The sequence below is a fragment of the Monodelphis domestica genome, chromosome 5 (assembly GCF_027887165.1).
Source record: "Monodelphis domestica isolate mMonDom1 chromosome 5, mMonDom1.pri, whole genome shotgun sequence".
NCBI lineage: Eukaryota > Metazoa > Chordata > Mammalia > Didelphimorphia > Didelphidae > Monodelphis > Monodelphis domestica.
In genome coordinates, this window is record NC_077231.1 from 134,517,082 (window position 1) to 134,541,978 (window position 24,897).

Genomic DNA, 24,897 nt, shown 5'->3' on the forward strand with positions numbered 1-24,897 from the left:
AAAGTTGGCCCTAGAATGCAGGACCAGTGAAATCTCAGGGCTCTCTCTATTATACCACCTATTTTAGCAGCTACTTCCCCATACCTGCCCTACAATGTCATTAATAGGGGAAAGGGTTCTACTTGACAGAAAATAGAAGGAAAGTCTAAAAAAAAAATACTCCTTTCTAAATATCTCCAAGTCCTCTGAAAATCTGATCCTTAAGAAAATCATGAAACTGTTCCTCTTATTTATTAGCAGAAATCCTCTCTATTTTTTAGAATTTGTTCTCACATGATGATCTGAAAGCATTGAAAAAAAAATGTTTATCCCAGGGCAACTAGATGGCACAATGGATAGTGTATCAGGCCTGGAATGGGGAAGACCTGGGTTCAAATATGACCTCAAACACTTCCTAGCAGTATGACCCTGGGCAAGTTACTTAATCTATTTGCCTAGGCTTACTCTTCTGGCAGAATTATTACTAAGAAAGGAAGGCTAAAAAAAAAAGTTTTTCCCTAGACTGTATCAGGGAAAACTTGCTATTAGAAAAACAACAATATATTTCTATACTGCCTTTACATGAGCAAACTTTATATCATTATGGCAATTCTGTGAAGTACTCCCATTTTAGTAGGAACCATATATATATATGTATATATATATTTCCTTAGAGTGAATGGCATTTTATTTAAAAGAATATTGCATTGTATATTTGTTAATTAATATTAAAATGAATTCTAAACTATATCAATTCTCAAATGCAAATAGCTTCGAAGTTATTTGTCTGCATATCTGCTTGTATATGAATATTTTGTTCCAATTCAATTCTTTGCTATAATACATATGAATCTCTGGAAAGTTTTAAATCCATTTTATACAACTTCCTCTTTATCTGTTTGAATATTATTTTTCCCATTTTGTCTTCAACAAACAATAAGGATATAAGAAGCATCTATTATCTAAACATGTATTATTCTAATTTAAACACATATTGTGTAGATATAATCTTCTGTATCAAGGCTGCCCTTGATACAGCTAGTTGGTAGTGTGTCATTGGCTCCAAGAGTGATTGATCAATGTGGAAATAGGAGCCTGTATTGCTAGAGCTGTTTAACATTTCTCCTGTCTTTTCTGATTAGATCCAGTGATGTCTTCTTTTCCCCCAGCCAGCTCCCATCTTATGAAGACCACCAAGGAAGCAGATAAGAATAGAGTTCTAAGTGGGGGAGGGCAGCCAAAGCTGTTGTGGGTGCAGAATCTACATTCCCCTAGGGAAGAGAAGGGTCATGATTCTAGTCCATTGTGGTGTGAAGACTCATCTCCTAATCAATGGCCAAAATGATAGTCCTAAAGTACCAGACTGACCCATGTCCCTCATTTTCCTCTTTCAATAAACTCTGGCAGCTCCCTATAATCTCCAGGGACAAACTTAAAATCCTGTTTGGCATTCAGAGGCTTTCATAACCTAACCCTCTCCTACCTTTCCAGTCTCCCTCTACCTTAGTCCCTCCCCTCCTCCCTATACTCTGCAAGCCAGAAACAGGGATCTCTGTGCTTTTCCTCAGACTCCCTCTTCTGACCTGCCTTTTCTCTGGCTGTCCTCTTCTCAATAAGTTTAGCATTTGACTCACAGTATTTTTCTCAAAACCAAACCCTTTTTAAATATCCTGGCCTCCTCATTCTTCGTCCTCCTCGTTTCATTCCCTCCGAGATCTTTCTCCAGGGCACCATGACCTACCCACTCCTCCATCACACACATGCACACAATTAACGGAATTAAGCACCGGTGCCAGGATTGCTCGTTATTGTTCTGGCTGCAATGAGTGCTAAAGGCAGTGGGCTCACAAACTGTAGGAGAAGAGCGATTGTCGGGAGAGGGAAAACGGATTGCTCAGCCAGACCGGGACAGTTTACTTTGTACACCAAATTAAGCCTATAAATTTGGCTTCTTCTGGCTCTTGCCTCGGGGCTTGAGTCAGGTCTCAATATTTGGGATCTGAGGTGGATCAGACCAATGGCAGGGGATGGGCGAAGGGGCTGGAGGCGGAAGGTTAGAAGTCTACTTCTGATTCCTTGAACACAGCAGGGCTTACACTTTACTTGGGACTCAACCCAAAGGAGGAATTTTCCCTAATCCATTGGAATGGAAACACAAGCCCTTGACATCCAGGGTTTCCTTTTGCCTTTGACTGCTGTTTTTGTGAGTTTCACATTCAAAGTCTCTAATTATGCCATCAGATTAGAACTGCTGAGTCAGTATTTATCCCCCCTAATATCCAGTCCCTTAACCCTATGGAGACTTCAAGAAGTAGAAACATAAACCACTGAGTAGAAATCATTGCAGAAAACCAAATGGCTCCAGAAGCCCCCAAGGAGTCCCCTGGAGAGGGAGCTCCATAGTTTTTTCTCCTCTCACCCAACTATCTCATATGGGCTTTGTCAAGGTAGAAAAACTAGAGAACTAACCGGGGCTTAAACAGTGTTCTTAAAACAAACTCCCACCCTGCTACCACTACATATCCATAGCCCAAGGCCAATCAGTCACCTGTTAACTGAGCATCTACAGATTCACTCAGAGGTCCCAAGTAGGATATGGGCTTTCTACTTGGATCCAAACTATTCTAAACCAGAAAAAAGGCCTTTTGACCCCCATTGCCTAGCCCTTATCGCTTTTGTCTCTTAGAACTAATATACAGTTTAGATTCTAAGATGGAAGGTAACGGTTTAAAAAAAAAACAAAAAAGAGGATTAGAAAGCCTTTGAGAATTTAGCCCAAATTTTAATGTGAAGCTATGCCCCAGGAGAAGTGGCCAGACTTCAGGTAAACATTACTACACTTCCTATTTTCCTCCTTAAAGGAAAAAGAAAACCCTAAAAACATTCAATCAATGTACCAGCTAGGTCCCCACAATGGACAAAAACAACAGTATTTGCCCTTGAGGAGTTTGCATTCTGTTGAATGTAAATATTGGATCAAGAGGATAGAAATTAATAACTAAAGCAGAATGATTGGTCATCCAGGTTAAAATTAACAGTCAGCCATCTAGACCTAACAATAAAGCAACTTTTGGTAGATCATAGCAGGGTTAAACAAATGAATTGAAATATCTCTTAAGCTTTCACTGAGGGCTGATACAAGTAAAAAAAAATTTTTTTTAATGTGCCAGACAAAATCACTAACCAATTTTTCCCCCTGTAAAGTGATAATAGACAAGAAAACTGTTTTCCATGTTTACTTAACCTTTGCCTTCAGCGCATTGTTTCCAGACTTACCTGCAGTTGGAGTGGGCCTAAGCCTGGGGTTGCCCCGGCAGCAGCTGCCATGGTAGTTGGGATCAGCTGAACAGGGTAAGGGTCACCTAAGTAAGAGAATAATAGAGGCGTCAGCACCTTTTATCTACTCTCCACCTGCAAATTAAACTCCTGCATTCACTCTTTCCAAAAGCCTTCTTTTGTGTGCCTTGCCGAGGCCTAATGAAAAGCTCTATTGTGCAGCCTTTTACTAACACTCTTTTCACAATTCTGGCTGAGAGAGGAATGTGAATAAAAGGCACAAGCAATTAAGGCGGAAACCTCATCCTTTTTTCATGATGTATTTAGGGAAATGGGGAGGGGGGTGCACATTGATCAGAGGGCTGCACTTTAAAAAACACACACACATACACACAACCCCTACAACCTTGATAAAATCACAGCAGCTGAACAGCAAATTTAGTCTTATCCAGCACATGAACTTAACTCAACTGACTTTAACATTAACAAACTAAATCCCACCAAGATTCACGCTGCATTTTTAACGACAACAAAAAAGCTTTCCTTCGGAATCCTGTATATTCTTCAGAATCCAACATCCACTTGGCCAGGCCCTCTCCAAGACAGATATTTAAGTGCTAAAAGTGAATGTGAATGAAAACAAATGTTCCAAGTAATGCGATTGACATCTTCCATATTTTGGAGAAGTGTTGTGCAAAAGTGTTTTAAGCAAATAAGAAACAGGGGTCGATTTCTTTAAAAAAAACAACAGGAAAATCTGTAGAAAAAATGTATTGACACAAATAGTGAGTGCTAAAGTTACAATGTAAGGACATTAAAGATTCACAATATCCAATTTAATATCCTTGGTCCTCCTGCCAGAAGAGCCAAGTTTTCTTCTCAGTGTGACTTATCAGACCATTTTTGAAGACCCAGTTTGTTTATTTTTCACTAACAAATGAATGGGCTCTAAAATTAATCATCAAATGTGACAATAGCAAATAATAAATAATGGAAAAATATATCTGATATTTACTTCTGATTTGATTTAGGATAATCAATGCTAAATTCAAAGACATGTATTAAAAGGAAAATTCTGTGTTCAGGCCTTGCCCTGATTAAAAAGGCAAAACTCAGGAAAAGAAACTTAAAAAATGAATTTATTGACACATTAATGTAACCTTTATTGGTTGGTTGGTTTTTTATGGAAAGCAGTAAATTTTTTCCATATTAGAGCAAAGGTATTCTGATTGGATTATGTAATCCTGAGGAGGTGGGATTAGTGCCTTTCCATCTCCTCCTTAAGTATTTTGATTTTAGATGAGGAGAGGGTTAGTGACCATGCAAGGCAACTGGTAACAAGTCCTCATTAGGAGTTGGGATTCATGCTAAAGAGATACTGAGCCTTGGCAGCTTCCCTCCTTGTCGGTACAGGTAGGCAAAGCCAAGGTTGAAACATGGCATCATCACTTCTGATTGATTGCATTCGTGACTGATTTCACAAAGTTGAAAACATTCTATTTTCTTTAACTTTTCCAGGGAGAGAAAGTATTCATTTAACCACTATAACTTCAAAATTGAGAATAACAATATTAGAAGCACTTAAAGTGAAGAAAGGATGTATGCAGATTGGAAAGAATGCTGAATTTGGACTCAAAGGATTAGGTTCATATCCCTACTCTACTACTATGATAACTTGGGCAAGGTTATTTCAGTTTTCTACCCTTAAAATTTCCTTATGTATAAAATAAGATGTTTGACTAGATTTCCTCTGAGGTCTGTTCAAGCTTTAAATCTATGCTACTATGATATCAATCTTAACAATTTCACTAATTTAATTGCATAAAATTTGTAAATATAAAATACAAAATTTTCATATCAACATTAAAGTCAAGAAAATAAATAGCAGTGCTTTTCAAATGCATTCCCTGAAAACTGATTGGTCCTCAGAAAGTTGTTCAAACCTGTTATTATGGAAGTTCTCAGAAAGTTTATATGTTCATTTTGAAAAATGTAATAGTTAGCAATACATTATTTGTACAGCCAAACAATTCTACTCCCACAGCCTAGAAGTTCTGTACTTAACCCATTTCCTCATCTTCTGTCTCCTTTATTCTATGTCACCAAGTTTTATTGTTTCTTATTTCTAAATATCCCTAAGATCTACCCTTTCTTAATAATTCCCATAGCTATCAACCTAGTCCAGACCTCTATATCCACATATCTAGATAATATTCTCCAGTGGTATCCAGGCACCTCCCCTTTTAATTCATTCCACCACTCTTCACTGCTTCCCTAAGGCCAGTCTCCTTTCCTCACATAAATCAGGTCCATTCTCAGGCTTTGTTCATGCAGTTCCATACTGCAATTGGGTCCTCTCTCTTAATTATCCCTTTTCTCTTAAGATCCACATCTAGTTCTACTTTCTCCAAGACACATACTCTTGATTACTTTAGGTCTCAGAATTTCTTTGGTTGTAGTTACCATGTGTTGAAATACTTAATTATTTTTAAATTAAATGTATTACTATAATCTCCTCAGTTTTCTTAAGAGGGGGATGAAATTGTATCTTTTTTACTTATTTTTTAGCATCTGTAGCACCTTTTAGAATAAAAATAACAATCATCATAATAATGCTAAGATTTAGAAAGTTCTTTTTTCAAAATTAAGACACAAAAATCATCACCAATATCAAAATGAAGAGTGGTTGAGTGTTTTGTCAAAAGTTATACAGCTTAGTAATTAGAATCTGGACTTGAAACCATATCTTTTGACTCTATTATTCTTTTCCCTGGACTGTTAAATAAGTGTTACTTGCCTGAATTTCAGAAAATTAAAACAGATATGAAGACATCACTATGAAGAGATAATAAATAATAAATAAATAAAATAATATAAATAAATAGATAAAAATAATAAATAAACTTCTTTTAAGTTTATTTAAAAATCACCACGTTTCTTCTTTTAAGTTTATTTAAAAATCAGAATGAACTTGAGAAGTTAAAATGAATTACTAATTTTTAAATTTCAAAGTATATGGTAAAGAATGAGTAAAAATTAAAGTATTAAAACTGATATTTTGATAGCAAAGTAACTACCCTATCATTTCTGTTATAGTATGTGTATATAAATAAGAATTTATTATTGCATATTAAAGAAATTCTGGATTTACCTGTCTTCTTTGAATTTATACTTTCATTTGAAAGAAATATTCTGTGTTCCCACAGAAGCACTTAATCACTCATTATCACTTTCCTGTTTTGTAAAATGGGGATGAGAATAGCTATAGTACTAACTCAAAGGGTTGTTGTGAAAATTAAGTGAGGCAATGAATATAAAATACCTACAATACTTCAAAACTTCAGTGGAACTATAATTAAAATAATGAGGTATTCCTTCCAATAGTATAAATCAAAATCTTTCCATGTTTTCTCATCCTTTGGGTTTTTTTTTTTTGGTCATATTCTTCCATAAATTCTCCATAGATGATCTGATGTTCCTTTCTTTTCCTTCATTCTTTTCCCAATCATGCATATAAAAAAATTATATTGAAAAAGACAGGGTCTATATTGACTTACTTGCATTTGTGTTCTCTTATTAAAGGCATATAGGTGGTACATAGGTCACCAAGCCTGAAGTCAGGAAGACCTGAGTTCAAATGTGACATCAGACACTTACTTAGCTGTGTGACCCTGGGCAAGTCACTTAACCCTGTTTACCTCAGGTCCTCATCTGTAAAAGGAACTGGAGAAGGACATGATAAACCACTCCAATATCTAAGCCAAAAAAAACCCAGATAGAGTCATGAAGAGTTGGACACTGAAGAACAAGAATAATATTTAGCATAGCATCTGTATAATTGAAAATCTGTTACCCTAAAAAAGAACTACATTTCCTGGGAGCCCACTGATTTCCTATCATTACGTACTTCCTGTAGACAGGGAATAAATGTTCAGTGGGCAGCCCTACTCAGTCTCTTTGGCATGCAACCAGCATGGTGATGGCAGTGGTAAGCTAAGCCTGGGGATTTTAAATGGGCTAATTAGCCTTTATTTTGTATCCTCTTTATTCCTTGATTTCTAATGATCATATAATAAACCTCCTAAAATATAGTATTTTTACTATTAAAATTTAACTTTAAATTTTACACATCAGTCCATGCTCAATAAATACTTGTTCCTTCCTCCCTTCTCTCTCTCCCTCCCCTTCCACTCTCTCTCTCTGTCTCTATGTCTCTCTCTGCCCCACCCCTTCCATTTCTCACTCTCTCTCTCTATTACTATGATTTTATGATTTCATAATAGGTTTGCTTTGGAAATTTCTCTTTAAGACCTTGTTTAATACAGGTTAGACAACTGGAAAGTCTGACTTTTAAAGTTCAACCATGTTTTAGGTTACTTAAATTGACCTTCAACTAGTTAAATGTAATTTGTTTTTACTCTTGCCTAGGTCATAACCATTTGAATAGTTTTCCTTAAGTTCTTCCAAAGTAAATTTGTCTTTTATTTCAAAGCCAAACATGGGAAATTCTAACTCAGAAAGGAAAAAAAAAAGTTTAGATATGAACAAAAAGCAGAGAATAAAAATTGAGACAATGTAACATAAACTACTTTTGAATATGCTATATAGCAAGTATCAAATAAAATATGCTTTCATATCTAGGGATAAAATCCCTCCAAGTTGTTCAGGATCACTGCATTGCCACTAATGGAGAAGTCCATTACCTTCGATTGTACCACAGTGTATCAGTCTCTGTGTACAATGTTCTCCTGGTTCTGCTCCTTTTGCTCTGCATCACTTCTGTATATTATCTTTAAACAGAAGTGTTTAGTTTGGTAATCAGAAACATTACAGTTTCACTTAAGCTGATCCTATATGCCCATTTCATTAAGATACTTAAACTTAGAGTTCTCAAACTTTTCAACATAGAGACCTACAAAGTTGACTATCCATTTTGTTTTCAGGTGCCACCACCCTCAAAGAACTATTTCTCTGCCATTCTTGTTTCTTATTTTGTATCAGTTTCTGTCTTAGTATCCTGAACATGGGTAGACACTTATGATAGTAAAAATCAGCTCCTTCTATTTATTTAGCCTGTAATTTTCCACCATCATGGAATCATTCTGAAGCCCTCATTTCCATGACCCTTTGAAACTGCTGAAAACTCTTGTTTAAGAAATACTATCCCTAATAATGAAAAGAACTGAGGGGGTAGCTGGGTAGCTCAGTGGATTGAGAACCAGGCCTAGAGATGGGAGATCCTAGGTTCAAATCTGGCCTCAGCCACTTCCTAGTTGTGTGCAAGTCACTTGACCCCCATTGCCTAGCCCTTACCACTTTTGCCTTGTATTGGCTCCAAGACAGAAGGTAAGGGTTTATTTAAAAAAAAAAAAAAGAACTGAATACTACTGGTACTTAGATTAATTTAATTTAAATTGTAATTATTTTCCTGTTGTCAACGTGGAATCCAGAAGCTCTCAGACTTGTAGCCTAGTAAGATCTGATGAACCCCAAGTTTTAGGACTAGCTTGTAAGTTGGAGTCCCCAAAGCTTGTACTTGTTCCCTGTTCCTGTGAGAATCCACCCTGAAGGGAATCTCAGGCTAGCAGGTTCAGACTGAATAATGGACCTTAAAGTGAAAGACAATCCCCATCAGGTGGAGCCAAGCACAAGCCAAGTGATTCTTTAGCACAATAGGTAGCACATCAGTCTCATAAACTGAAGGTCCTGAGTTTGGTCCTTGAAAGGAGGGTGTGAGACAGTGGGAGTGATTTCACTGAAGTGTGGCCTGGAAAATTTGGATTCCAGTACCTCCTAATTCTTGTAAATACCTTCACAGGGTGGCCCCAGGCTTTTGCAACAAAAACAGAAACTGCCCATGCAGTTGCTAAAATCTTGCTGGAAGAAATAATTCCCCAGTCCGGTTCGGAGTGCCCTCCTCCCTAGGCTCAGACAATGGCCCTGCTTTTGTGGCCAAGACTCTACAGGTGCTGGCAGGGGTTTCAGGGTCAAATGGAAATTACACTGTGAGTATAACCCCCAGAGTTCAGGGCAGGTAGAGAGAATGAATCAGACCCTAAAAGAGATTCTTACTAAAACTCTCTTTGGAGACTGGCCAGGACTGAGTGATGCTCCTTCCCTCACCCCTTTTTAAGGCCCACAATACCCCTGGTCCTCTCTCCCTTACCCCTTATGAGATCCTTTATGGTTCAATCCCCCTTTTTGCTTTCCCAACTGCGACCCTTAGCAGTCCCTCATTGCTGGACTTTGTTCTCTCCCTCTCTCAGATCCAGTCTGACCTCTGGCAGAGGCTCCAGGCACGGTTCCAACCTCCTCCCCATAACCCTCATCCTGGGGATTGGGTTTGGGTCAAGTGACACCGCAAGGCAAACCTTCAGCCACGGTGGAAGGGACCCTATGTGACCCTCTTTGTTACCCCTTCAGCTCTTAAGGTCGACGGAATCGGCCCTTGGATCCACCACTCCCACGTGAGAGCCGCAGACCTGCCAAAGGCTACCGAAATCTGGATAGCTACTTCTTATCCCAACACTCCTCTGAAGCTTAAACTTCACTGAACAGCATGACCCTCCCCTTGTCCTCTTTTTCTCTCGCTTGCTTTCTCTCCATTCTACAGGCAGGGTCCTTCCACCAGCCATGGAAATGGTCTCTCCTCAGCTTCGAACACTCCACAGTGCTTGCCACAGTTGTAACCTCAGGGACTCCTAGCCTCCAGACCCAGACTTGTGACCTTATATGGGGGCTTAAGGACGTATGTGGCTCCCCCGGAAAAACCCCTGAATCCATCTGTAGGAACATGGGAGTATTTTACCTTTGTCCTGCTTCTAACCCTGGGAAACCTTACTGCAACCAGCCAAACCAATACTATTGTGCCAAGTGGGGGTGCAAGACTATAGTCACCAGAGGGAATACTCGGCTCAGCTGCAACCCATGGACCCCATCGAACCCTGACTCCTGTTGACAGTGAAATGGGGTCCCCGTGACTGTGGTCATCACTGCCACCACTGTGACCCGTACCCGAAAATCCAGTGCAACCAGCTCGTCCTGGAGCCCCTCCAGGTCACTGACCAATCTTGGATACTGGGTAGGACCTAAGGAATCCGATGATACAGATCCCATGGTGACGGGCCGCAATTGGAAAGCCTGTTCACAATTCAGAAAGAGCCCCCCTTACCCCCGCCCATACCTGTAGGACCCAATCTTGTACTTTACCCTAGTTCGGTCAGGCCCCCCAAGCCCCCTCCTTTTTTCCCTCCCCACAAGGGACCACCATTTCACAGCTCCTGTTTGCCACCCCCACTGCCCCAGTTCCCCCTTACCACCATCCCATACATGACAACTCCCTTTTCCCCCTACTGTAAGCCTCCTTCTCGGCCCTCAACCATTCCTCACCCAATCTCACTGAACACTGTTGGCTTTGCCTAGCTGCATCCCCACCCTGTTATGAGGCCTTTGGCCTGAATGCCTCCTATACCACCTCTCAAAAGGAAAGCCCACCCGAGTGCCGATGGTGTGACTCGGCCCCTGGCCTGACCTTCTCTTCAGTCATTGGGAATGGCACCTGTGTGGCAGGCAATTCCAGCCGCCCAGATCCCCGCCTCTGCTCCGCTACAGTCCACCTCCCAGGAGGGAAATATCTTATCCCCCCTCAAGCGGCACCATGGCTGTGTTCTTGCTCTGGTCTCCAGCCTTGCATCTCTCCCACCTCCCTCAGTGACCACTTCGAATTCTGCGTTCTCATGACAATAGTCCTCCGGATGACCTACTATGCTGAGCAGGACCTCCTTCAAACATGGGACCACATAAGGTCTAGGCGATGGAGGCGAGAACCTGTTACGATTGCCGTCACCATAGCCACCCTCTTAGCATCGACAGGGGCAGGGGTGGGCATTGCCGCCCTCGCCAGGCAGGCTCAGGGGTACCACCACCTCCGCAAGGCAGTCAATGAGGATATGGCTAGGCTAGAATCCTCTATTAACTTCCTTGAGAAGTCCCATGCCTCGTTGGCCGAGGTTGCCCTTCAAAATCGACGAGGCTTGGACCTACTCTTCCTTAAGGAGGGGGGCCTCCGTGCAGCCTTGGGCGAAGAATGCTGCTTCTATGTTAACCACTCGGGGATTATCAGAGACTTCCCGAGCAAGCTACGGGAAGGTCTAGAAGGCCGGGGGAAGGAGAGAGAAACTGCCAGCCCCTGGTACACCCGCCTTTTTAACTCTTCTCCCTGGCTCACTACCCTAGTCACGTCCTCATAGGGCCCCTTATAATCTTAATCCTACTCTTAACATTTGGCCCCTGCATTTTCAACCGCCTTGTTTGGTTCGTGAAAGACTGCCTGGATGCCATCCTGGTGTTGGCCCTCCAACAACAGTATCAACCCCTAGCCACCATCAAGCCCAGGGCCAAGGGCTACGAGCTGTCTCAGCGGGTGGACGTTCCCTCCGCTCCCTAAGAGAAAAAGAAGTGGGGAATGAGGGAGGCCTGAGCAGGAAACTGCTCGGCCTTGGAAGTTCAGAACATCCGTAAGCAGACCCCCGATGGAAAACATAAACATGTCAAGGTTCCAATAATAGTATGTACCAGATAAGGACTTAGGGGCCATACATGCTGGTGGGTAGTAGGTATATAAACCCCTGCATTCACGGGCTACAGTGGGAACTCTGTACTGAGTCCCCTGGTACGTACCAGACTAATAAATGACCCTTTGCCTGATTGCATTGTCTATTGGTCTTCTATGGTGGTGAGCGACAACCGGACCCTAATCAGAGTCTTCTGGAGACCAGAAGAGTCACTTGGCTTGGGCTTGGCTCCACCTGACTGGGATTGTTTTTTACCGACTGGCCACTATTCAGTCTGAAACTGCTAGTCAGATTCCCTTCAGAGTGGATTCTCAGGGGAACAAGTACAAGCTTTGAGGGCTCCAATTTACAAGCTAGTCCTAAAACTTGGGGTTCATTGGATCTTACTAGGCTACAAGTTTGGGGTTTCTAGATTCTATGTTGACAATGTTAATTTAAAAAAATCAAGGATTGCTGATTTTACTGGTGTGGGAAATTCTAGCAACAATCCAGTTTACAACTCCTCTAAAAATGTAAATGTTTTAGGAAATTGCCTGAGGCTCAGGGAGATTGTAACCTGTCTACAGTCACAAAGTGGGTAAATGTCCAGGGCAGGATTTGCCCTTGAGTTTCCCTGTTTCCAAGTTTAGCACATCATCCATTTCATGGTACAATCTCTCCATTTCCAAGTTAACTTTTAAAATGTATATTTACCAATTCAATTTAAGTGGATGAAAATTGACTTCTTATTTTTGTTTATATTTAAAATAATGTTGATAAATCAAGTACTTTTTTTCTACCTTAGCTCTTCTTCTACTCACTTTATAAATTCTTTCAATCTATTGTTTTTCTGAGGAACTAATGATGTATATCCTTGACAATCCACAGCAAAGACCTGTTGTTTGAAATGATATAATATTATATCCATATAATAGGATCTGGGACATTTAACTCCATTTATTCACCTTATCTTCTGTACTTAACATACCAATATAAACCCCCCAGATTCACCTGCCTAATGATTTACTGCTATACTGGCTTCTAATCTTCTATATATATTTGTAATTGGACAAACTCTTCCGCACAGTTGGTGGTGTTGAATTCTCTCTTCCTAAGATCTCTAACTTTCTATTCTCCAACTCTGGACACAACTTTCTATTCTGTTATTTCTTCCATAGCCTAATACTAATACTTCTGTCTTTTCCCCTGACAATTATCAATACATTCTACTCAGTCTCACTTCATACATATATTATCTTCTCAGCTATGGTATCACCAATACCTTAGTTCTTTCTGTTTTTTAATGTTTCTAGGTCCCCAGACCTTTAATACTATATGTACCCCAATACATCATCATATACCCACACAGCTGAATAAACTGAAGAAAAACTAAAAACTAAAAACTCTTCCATTTTAGCTTCTTGTTCCAATTCACTTTTAGGCACTGCAAGATAACATCATTATTTCCTTTCTTATTGAAGTACTTACTATTTAAACTCATAATACAGAAGCCAAATGAGACCTTCACTTCTTTCCAAGTTCTCATCTAATCTTTCTTAGAGCAGATTTTTACTGAAAAATTGAGCCCTTCTGTTCTTTGTTGTACCCCTTTCTACCCTGGTAAGTACCTGACCTTTTCCCTTTATCTTCTTATGATCCCCAATCATGTTAAAAGTAGAAATAAATCCTTCCTGCTCTGTAGAGCTAATTTCTCCACCTCATCTCTGCATCTTATCTCTTCCATATAATAAAGAAATTATATGAGAACAAAATAATTCTGGAGAAAATTGGGTCAATTTCAAAGAAATGTCAAGTATACAGATCATGAATTCAAATCTTACTTTTATTCCTAATTTATTAAAAATGCCTTTTGCAGTATGGTATTTCATGTGCAAGAACATTTAAATGATCATTTATCATGTAGCTTAATATTAAGTCCCCATAGTTCTGCATGTCCCAACTTGCCTTTATAAAGAAGGTGAGCAGGACGACATCTTTCTTTTTTCCCCCCACTATTACCACTACCCCAATATATCCCACAATTGCCTCTTTGGGTGCTAGACTTGAAGTTTTGTCTTGATCTTATCTACAGTTTTGCTACTCTGATTTTATCTTGATTCATTTCTGAAAATCTTCCAGGATTCCTCCCTTCCCCCAACTATTCCCTTTCTGATTTCCCTGGCCATTCATACTACTAAAGGCCATGAACATGATAAGTCTTTTCAAGTCAGTTGAGCAACTTTGCTTGGAAAAGAAGATTTATATGAAGGAATACTAGAAAATCAGGTAAATTGGAGAAGGATTATTATATACATATCTATATACATATACAGATTATAGAAACAAAAGAGCTGGAGAGAATTTTAAAGACAATCTAGTTCAATTCCATTTTATAAAAGAGGAAACTCGGAACCAGAGAAGTTAAATGACTTGCCCAAGGAGACAGAGAGAACTTTGAATCTATGCTTGTTAACTAAATTCCAGTTTCCACAGTGCCACAATACATTTATTTATTTAAAAATCTCTACCTTCTATCAATACTCTGCATTGGATCCAAGGCAGAAGAGCAGTAAGGGCTAGGCAATGAAGGTTAAGTGACTTGCCCAGGACCCACAGCTAGGAAGTATCTGAGGCTGAATTTAAACCCAGGGCCTCCCATCTCTGGGCCTGGCTTTCAATCCTCTGAGCCACCCAGCTGCCCCACCATGATGCATTTATAATAGGAATTTAGATGTTGCCCTAAAAGCAGTGAGGAAGTATTTCAGATTTTTAAGAAGAGGAATAACATAATGAAATATTTTAGAAAGATTATTCTGCTCATGAAGTATAAACTGTAGAGAGGAAAAATTGAGAATAGAAAGACCTTGAAGACTATTGCAATATGATTTTAGCATGCAATATGAATTGTCTGAAGACAGTTCCTTCAGAGGTTTTTAGAGACATTGTCAAAGAAGAAAGAACAAAAATGGCGACAAATATAGGAAGTGGGAGATGACAATATGATTTCAAATGGGCTGCCACACAAGCTAATAAACCCACTGTCTCAGAAGAAGATGGACTACTATTTATTAGTGGATAACTTCTAAAGGGCCTTATAACTGAAATTCTATAAGTATATGAGTTTTAATGGGAAAAATATTTCAGTGGTCAAAGGTATTTTCTTATACTAAATAATCCCATGGGGATCCCAAATTAGCTATCCCAGGTTCAGAGTACTTGATGCATTTCCATCTATTCAAAAGGATTTTTTTTGTTTCTGCAAGGTGCCTTTATTTTAGATAGGCTAAGAAGGTTTCTTTTTAAGAAGGCAAGGAGGCATTATAAGCATTGATTTGGTCCCTTGGATTATAGATATAAGAAGCCAGCCTACATAGAATTGTTCTAGAAGTTTAGCTGAATTTCCACTGCCTGCTGCAGTGCCTTTCTGATCTATCCTTAGCCTTGCCAAGGTAAATATGAAAGTAGAAATGCATCCATTTTAACCTTATTTTAAGTAAAGTTTCTATTTCATTTTATAGTATTGGCATATTGCATTGCATTCTGGTCTTGAGCCAGAATTAATATATTCACTGAATGGGCCTTACCTAAGCTTAGTCTAATATATACTGTCAACATGGAACTCTAGAAGTCCCCAGTTTACTTAGTTGGAGGGTAGAAACCCCAGGTTTTGACCTTGTCACAGTAGAGTTTTCCCCCTAAGGGAAGGTCCCACTTCACCAGACAATAGACATTCGCTTCAGCTTTGGCATAGTAGTTAGTGCCTCAGTCTCCCAAGCTAAAGTTTGATCCTCAGAAGGAGGGTGTGATATACTGGGAAAGGCTTCTGGAGACAAAAGAGCTACTTGACTTCGGATGGGATCTACCTCCCACTGGAAGTGGGTGTCACCTTCCCTCAGGGGGAAAACTCTCCTGTGACAAGGTCAAAACCTGGGGTTTCTACCTTCCAACTAAGTAAACTCGGGATTTCTATATTTCCATGTTGACAATACCAACCATGTGTTCACTCTATCTGTCCTTTATAATTGGCAGCCAGGTGTCACAGTGGATAGAGTGTCCAACTTTTTGTGCCCCCATTTGGGGTTTTCTTGGCATTTTTTGCCATTTCCCTCTCTACCTTCTCTATCCACTGTGCTACCCAGCAGCAGAAATGATAAAAGTGACTACAGACTATTCTACCCATAAACAGAGGCACAGAGGAAATGGATAAGCCTTGTGAGCTCTGAGTTTGGAGGAAACTTTTTCCCGATATAGTAACCTTAGTGGTCAAAGAAAGGGAACTGCAAGGCTGTGTAAATAAAGACAGGATCTCAGTCACTATTCCATTAGGATTTTATCCCAAAGAAAGGCCTCCACTCTCTTATCTTGCCTCTGGTTCCACCTAGACATTCTGATGAGATTGTTAGAAACCTCCTGCCCCGCCCAGATCATTTAAACTACATCCAAGATGAATTACCTGCATGGAAAACCCCTATCAGAACAGATTTAACCTTGTGATAAATCAAGGGTACCCCCAACTGATGTCCTTTCCCCCTTCTCCTATCCCCTATCCTGGGTCATGGTATCCCTATTGACTCCCAAATAAGGAAAGTAACTGAACAGCCTCATCAGAAAGTCTCCTTTTGACTGCTGCCAAAAACCTTGTAAAATACTTTGTTCTGAGGAGCTACAAGCCAATGGGCAACTCCCTTTCAGTTGATTTTGAATTTGAACTTTGAATTTGAATTTCAATTGAATTTGTTTATATTCTAGGCTTGCCTTCAAATGGATAGAAATCTAGACAATGAGACCTACTACATTGCAAAAATTCCCACAAAGAAGGCATACCTATCCATAATCACCCTTACCCAGAGTGACAAGAATTGGAATCCCATTAGGATCCTGGGAGGGGGCAAGAAGGAACTACTCCTGCCTCCTACCCTAATATCACCACCCTGGTCTCACTGGGTCTGCTCCGCCAAATGGATTGTGTGAATCTTCTGAAGACAATGTGCTGAGGCAGAGTCAAGATGGCAGCTTAGAGACAGCAACAGCTCAGACCTCCATAAACCCTTCCTCACCAATCAAAAACACAATGCTTCGAGGGGATTGAAAACCAAATCTAACAAAAGGACAGAGCTAGGGAACCCTCCTCCTGGACCCAACTTGAAAGATACCCCCCCCCCCAAAAGCCTGAACTCTAAAACACGGGAGTTTAAGGAGAAGGACGAAGGAAGGTCCCAGTATCCCTCCCCCACCTACAGCATGAACCTCTAGCAGGGGCTGGAATCTCTTGGCGGGCAAGGGAACTAGTCCTGAGGGAGTACTTTGTTGGCAAAGCTGTGCCAGGCTCAGGATATAGAATACAGGCTATGTAGAAACAACTGGAGGAGAAGCACAGAGCAGGCAGCCCAGTCATAGCCAAGATGCTCCATCTTGGCGCGCCTCCCCCCTTCCCCCACTTTGGAGGTTCTGGCCTCCGGGCACATCCAGCTTTGCAGATCCACTCCTCTGCCCTGGCTCCATCTCATCAAAAGGGCAGATAAGAAGCCTTCCCAGGGCAGGGAAGCTCATGCTCCAACACCCCTCCCCCACAGACTGATCTAACAGCCTCCCTGACTAAGCTCCAAGGGCAAAAGCTGCAACAAATTACAGGCAACAACCTTGACAACAGGGCTGGAGGCCCAGCTCCTTCTCAGCTTCTGTTGTCAGAAGAACAGAGAAGAAGCTCCTTCAGGACAGAACAGCCCAAACCCACAGATCCAGCACATAATGAAAGGAGCAAGACTACAGGCAACTACAGAGGGGAAAGAAGGGGGAAATATGAGTAAATAACTGAAGACTATGTGCTACTGATCCCTACAGGTCTCATGGTGACTGACATATTGAGGGTTTTTTTTTCTTTTTAATCTGCTGATGATCTGATTGATAGAGTACTGAGGCTGGAGTCCAGAAGACAGAAGTTCAAAGCCAGTCTCATATACTGATTAGCTTTATGACCACTTAATCCTATTGGCTTCAGTTTCTTCATGTGTAAGATAAACTAGAGGAAGAAATGGCATAGCACTCCAGTATCTTTGTCAAAAAAACTCCAAATGATGTAACAAAATGCTGGAAATGACTGAATGACAATAATTTAAGGTGTTTGACTAGATCTCCTAATAGAACTCTTTTTTTCTGGAAATTTATTATTTAGTTACATCGGATATAGGATATTTAGAGTATAAGTGAGAAAATTCTAAAATCCCATGTTTATTCAATATTTTTTAGGCTGCCTGCCTGCATTATAAAATCATAACCTCATGATGAATTACTATATTTTAGAATTTTTTTTTCTAATGGGAATGATTACAAAGAAAGGTATAGATCAGTTAAGAACATAGCCATAACTAGGGTAGATTGGTCAAGGACTTGTATTGGGTTATGAACATATGAACATGTTGTTTTTCAGTCATTTCAGTCATGTTTTATTTTTTGTGGGTTTATTATTTGGGGTTTTCTTGGCAAAGATAGTGGAGTGATTTGCCATTTCCTTTTCCTAGTGATTTTACAGATGAGGAAAATGAGACCAACAGAGTCAGGGTCACAGCAGTAGGAAATATCTGAGGTTGGAGAGGAACTCACAAAGAAGAGTCTTTCTGACTCCAGAACCAGCATGATTTCTACTGTGCCACCTAGCTGCCAATTAGGCCAGTTTAACTAAAGCATTGAAAGTGTGAAGGGGTCTATACACAGTTCCTCTGCAAGTATAGCAAGATTGAATTTTTTGTAGGGACCATCTGATGGAACATGCCCAGAGATGGCACTCCACTTTATCTGATTATGCTCTCAGCTCTGGGTCCTGTTTCTGGTCATGTGTGACTCATTGCTAAAAACTTGCACTTTGACAATCCCTTATTGGCTAAGAACCTGGAAAAAGTGAAGACTCGGGTGAAAGATACTGACTACTCCATCTCTCCTCCTTCCAAGTGTGAATTACCTTGGGACTTTAACTTTAGGAGCCCGGTGGCAGTGACTCCATAGCATCCAAAGCACACATCCTACCTAGGCAAGGCTGAGACTGGGTTTGAGCTCTTTTGAGCTTTTTTTTCTTTCATGATATTAAATGAATGAATGCTTGTCCTGAAATGGATGTTTTTAGGCTTGTAGGCAACCTTGTGAGTGTCAGTGGTCTAAAGGTCCTATTCTTTTGGAAATGAATGGCATTAGGATAAGAGTTCTTGGCAACTACTTGTTCTTTAGAGGGAACAGTGAGTGACAAAAGGCTCAAATTGCTGCTAGTTTTACCAGCAGACATGTACCTAGAGTTGTTTGGAAAGAACAAAAATGAGATGAAATATAAAAGCAATAGTCCAGTAAACTGCTTTGTTTTGATTAGGTTTCCAGATTAGCTTTGCGGCAAGTAGGAACAGTAAGTTTAAGTTAAGCCACTGAATCTTATTTAAGGTGTTCCATTAATGTACATTGTGATTCTTCTTATGTTTAAGCATTTCTTTTATGTGAGAATAAATTGTCTCCTACCCGACTTCTGTTCAACACTGAGTATCTTTGTCTTCCTTTTTTTTTTTTTTAGGGAAAACATAGATGTGAGTCCCAATTTAAGCTCTAAGTAAAATCACTTCTACCACATTGGGGTGGGATGTTAACAAGACAGAGTAGAATGTAAGAACAGAGAACTCAGTCCCTTTCAATTTAGAGACCAGAACTCTTAGGACTGAAATGATTACAAAATATATGCCTAGGTATAGAACCAGGAATGCCCTAAATCCTTTGGATTCCTCATGTTTAGATGGAAGGACCTCATCTAGCTTTTCAGGAGATAATTCCAAATGAGCTTCAAGTTCTTCAGGTCATTTAAGAGCACCACACAAGTGGAGAACTCATCTTTTTTTTTTTTTAATTTTCTCTTTGAAATGAGGCCAGAACTCCATTTCAATTACCTTATGCACTGACAGATACTGGAAAAATATAAAGTGTCCTATGGTGCAAGAACCCAGAGGAAATATTTTCTTTCAAATTTAATGGTATTGTCTCTTTTTTCTCTCTTGTTGCTATTTGCTTGGTCTGGGGCAGGCCCTTTTAAAGTACTAAGAAGATGATCACCTCTGATAAGTGTTATAAAATCTTCTTTGTTTAATTTGCATGTTCCTGAGTTTGAAAGTAATTTGTCTTCTCTGGGCTCATTAACTGTGTTAGGCTAGGGCTCTCCTTAAAGAGTCCTAATTTTTTTTTTTTTGAATGTTTGATAAGTGTGTTACATGACTTGTTTGAGAATCATTAGAGAGCAAAACACTAGAGAAGGCACAATGTTTGAGCCAACTTGGTAACCATTTCCTGGAAATATGGACAAATGTGCAAACTGCATGGCATTCGTTTGCTAACATTAAATATTTAACCTAAAGAAGAGTATGGCACGGTTGGCAAGGGCCATTTCATAGAGCATGCTGAGAGGCCACATTTCTGGTTTCCGTTGATCAGGTGGGGAACTTTAGCTCCTCAATATAAAATTAGGCTAGAACTAGCATATGAAGTATTTTAAATGTCAAACTTAGGAGTTCATATCTTATCCTAGGGAGAACTTTCCTACCATTAATCTAAAAGTCCCAAGATGTCAACTCTTAGAAACTGCTGTCTTGAGTTCATCATTCCCAGTAGAATAATTTCAGAGCATTCTTTTATCTCATGGGCCTTGTGCCCTGAGGTTCCAGAAAACTTCTGATTAATTTTCTAAGATTCTCTAAGGATACCATCACCTGCAAAGAGTGATAGTTTTATTTCCTCATTGCCCATTCTAATTCCTTCTTATTTCTATAGTTAGTCTTTCTAGTACAACATTGAGTAGCAGTGGTGATAATGGGCATCCTTTGTCCCTCTCCTGATTTTACTGGGAGGTCTTCTAGCTCATCCACATAGCAGATAATTATTGCTGATTTTTAGATAGATGCTATTTATCATTCTGAGGAATGTTCCACTTATTCCACTGTTCTGTAGTATCTTTAATAGGAATGGGTGTTGAATTTTGTCAAAAGCTTTCTGTGCATTATTGAAATAATCATATGGTTTTTGTTGGTTTTGTTATTGATATCGTCAGTTATGCTTATGGTTTTCCTAATGTTGAATCATCTCTGCATTCCTGGTATAGAAACCACCTGGTCATATGATATGTATATGATCCTTGCTAGTAGTTTATTTAAAACTTTTGCATCAATATTAATTAGGAAGATTCATGTATAGTTTTCTTTCTCTGTTTTTTCTTTTCCTGGTTTAGGTTTCAACTCCATAATTGTGTCATAGCAAGAACCCAGTAGTTTTCCTTCCTCAGCTGTTTTTCCAAATAGTTTATTTAGTATTGGAATTAATTGTTCTTTAAATGTTTGGAGAATTAACTTGTGAATCCATCTGGCCCTCTGGCTTTTTTCTTAGAGAATTCATTGATGGCTTATTCAGTTACTTTTTCTGAGATAGGATTGTTTAAATAGTATATTTCTTCTGTTAATTTGGGCAATTTACATTTATAAAAATAGATATCTATTTCACTTAGATTGTCAGATTTATTGGAAGGTATTTGGGCAAAATAACTTAACAATTGCTTTAATTTCTTCTTTGATTGTGAATTCACCCTTTTCATTTTTGATATTGGTAATTTGGTTTTCTATTTTCTGTTTTTATCAAATTAACTAATGATTTATCTCTTTTGTTATTTAAAAAAACTAGCTTCTTGTCTTATTTATTAATTCAATTTTTCCCCCTATTTTATTAATCTCTCCTTCAATTTTCAGGATTTCTAATTTGATGTTTGATTGAGGATTTTTAGTTTTTTTTACTTGCATACCCAATTCATTGATTTTCTCTTTTTCTTTTTTTATTAATTTAAGCATTTAGAAATATAAATGTCCACTAAGGACTGCTTTGCCTGTACCACCAAAACCTTGAGTTCTAGATCTCCTTTCAACAATGTGAATTTGTCTTTATAGAAAGTATATTATAGAAATGATAGAAAATTTTTTTAATTTTTAAAATTTTTCAAAAAATTGCAGGATAAGTTGATATATCATTGGTCTGGCCCTCAAGGAGTTCAAAATCTGACATGAAAGGTAGCTTTCACACAAAAGTATGCAAAGCAAGCTATATACAGGGTAAGGGGTTGGGGGGGATATTAACAGAGGGAAGATATAAGTAAGAGGGCTTGGGAAAAACTTCATGCAGAAGATTTGACTTTAGTTGGGACTTAAAAGGAAGCTTAGTGAAGCTAGTTGGTAGAGATGAATAGGGAAAACATTATAGGTTTGGGAGACAGCCAGAAAAAATGCCCAGAGCTAAAAAATAGGTGATCTTGCTCATTGAATATCATGGAGCCCTGTGTCTTTGCATTAAGGAGAATCTGAAAGATGGAAGAAGACTGAAAAGGTTGAAGGAACCTACTTATGAAAGGCTTTAAGGGAGCCACTGGAGTTTATTGAGTTGGGCATTGTAACAGGGTCAGAACTGCTCCTTTGGATAATCATCTTTGGGGTTGAATGGAAAATGGTTTGGAATAGAGAAAAACTTGAGGCAGGCAGACCCAGGCAGGATATTTCAATAGTCCAAGTATGAGGTGACAAGGGTCTCTACCAGGGTGGGGACAGTGTTGAGAGAAGAGGGCTAAGGGTGGTATTTGACAGATGTTACAAAGTGGGTAATTTATAGTCTTTGTCAGTAGATTGAATATGGTGGGTAAGAGGGAGGGAGGCGTCTAGGAAGATACCCACTTTGAGAGTCTGCGGGACTGGGAGGCTGTGGGTGCCTTCCCTAGTAAGAAGGAAGTCGGGGAAAGGGTTTATGGGGAAAGATAATGAATTCTGTTTTGGATGTATTGAGTTTAAGAAGGCTACTGGATGTTCAGTCTGAGAGATCTGAAAGACAGTCAGAGATCTGAGGTGGGATGTTAGTAGAAAGATTGGAGCAGGATAGCTATAGATGGAGCATTGTCAGCATAGAGATGGTAATTAAATCCATGGGAGCACCCATGATCAAGGGAAGTAGTATAGAGGGAGAAGAGAAGAGATTCTACAAAAGAACCTTGTGCAACTTCTTTGTTAGAAGTGTGATTTTTAGATTTTCTCCATCTTGCTTGATCTAACACCCAGGAATGTGCACACCCACATTACACGGGCATGTGCTAGCAAATGACAAATCAGAAACAACTGACTATCCTTTGGGCTGTCCTAAGCCAAGCTTGAGCCACCATTGGCATATGTGAGATGCAGGAAGTGATGTAGAGAACTGCCTCTGGAGTTCTTGTCACTTCCTGTGGAGAGGGCTAGGCGCCAGTTCATGCCTGGAACTTGAGTCAGGAGACAGCTTCCCTTCAGATTGGTCAAGTGAGGGAAAAGGACTGACTCCCCTTTCCCTTGGCTCTCAAGACTTTGGCCAGCATGATGGGGTTCTAACAAAGGAATTTGAGAAAGAGTAGACAGGTAGGAAGAAAACCAAGAGAAAGTGATATCCTGAAAACTTAGAAAGAATATCATGTGATCAACAGTGCTCAAGGCTGCAGAGACACTGATGAAAATGAGGATTAAAAAGAGGCCATTAGAACATAAAGGGAATAAATTGAGAAAATGCACCTCCTTAAGGTCCAACAACTATGGACAGACTTAGATGTGAAATACTGCAGAAAATGACTGACAACAGTGATGTACTGGCCAGTATTCTTGAACTACAATTTTTCTCTCTTTTAAATTTTTAAAAAAATTTTTAAAAATTTAAAAATTTGGATTGCAAAGTTAAAAGGAGGAGATGGATTTGTTCAGAATGAGTCTGATTTAAAAAAGTTATCAATAAAATCAGATAAATTTTAAAGCATTGAATTCATGTAATATATTGGCAAAGAAAATGTCTCTCAAATGGGAAGACATGGTGTACTTATGACGAATATATTTTTATGTATTATTTCTCCTGCTTCCATTCTGTTGTTTTTAATTAAATTAATTTAATGCTATGAATAGTAGAAAGGCAAAAGATTATTTTATTCTTGAGGCAATAAGGAGCCAATTGAGTTTCTTGAGCAGGGGAATGAGATTGTCAAACCTATTCTTTGGCTCTTCTGGAGATAATAGATCAGAAATTTGAGCCATTGGAGTTTGAGAGACCAATTAGGAAGTTATTACAATATTTCTGTCCATAAGTACTAAGTGTTCAAACTAGACTAGTATTTGTTTGAATGAAGAAAAAGGAAAGAATGGAAAAGATGAAGTAAAGGTAGAATCAATATGATTTGGCAATTTATTATATGGAAGAGGGAGTAATTGTATAACTCCTTTATAAAGGAAATAATTTCCTGCCCATTTTTCTAATCACTATTGCTGCCAACATTACCATCCCCACATACTATCAGTTATTGTTCAGAAAATAAAAACATGAGATAAGTTCAGTATATTACATTTGTTTTAGATATTATTATATAGTAGTATATTATTACACAGTAGTTATACTGTTTTTTTTCCCACATCATTACAACTGATAGAATAATGCTGTGAAGTGGGTATAGGAAGAACTATTATGATAAGTAAGCTTATGCCAAGCAAGATTAGGTGACCTGGAGCAGAACACACAGCATGCTAGTCAGGCAGCTTCAGTGAGTCCTTAAATCTTCATTCTCAGTCAAAAACTTATTACATTATACCACAATTGAATATTACCAACAAATTGGCTGTTTTCAAATAATCGTACTTGAGCAATCAGTTGGACAACTAAAACAAAATCACCAGTTTGTTTTATCTTAATGACTAAATATGCTATTGAATGAAGCACAATTTATTTCTTTACAATTGTTTGTAAACTCCCCAAATTTATTTTTATGCAATTTATATGTAGCCAGTGTCTAAATACCAGAGATGTCTATTTGGGGGAACATTTCTTCTAGAATAGTGAGGTAAGAGCAAGCAGTAAATTATACAGTGAGTAATAAATTGAAAGAAGTGGTTATTCAAAAAATTGTTACAGGGCCAGCTGAGTGGCTCAATGGATAAGAGTCAGGCCCAGAGAGGGGAGATCCTGGGTTCAAACCTGGTCTCAGACACTTTTTAGAGCTGGGACCACAGGGAAGTCACTTAACCCCATTTGTCTAGTGTAA

At 39.2% G+C, this 24,897-nt stretch overlaps 1 protein-coding gene across 14 annotated transcripts in view; it reads right to left on the reverse strand.

The window, feature by feature from the left end:
• The window catches only part of SOX5 (SRY-box transcription factor 5), a 1,300,541-nt gene that overhangs the window by 120,791 nt on the left and 1,154,853 nt on the right, over positions 1–24,897 (reverse strand). For all 14 annotated transcript variants that reach the window (XM_056800784.1, XM_007503523.3, XM_056800783.1 and 11 more), the window contains one exon: positions 3,256–3,341. In XM_056800784.1, the coding sequence (XP_056656762.1) occupies positions 3,256–3,341 (86 nt within the window). The remainder of the gene's footprint in view (positions 1–3,255; positions 3,342–24,897) is intronic.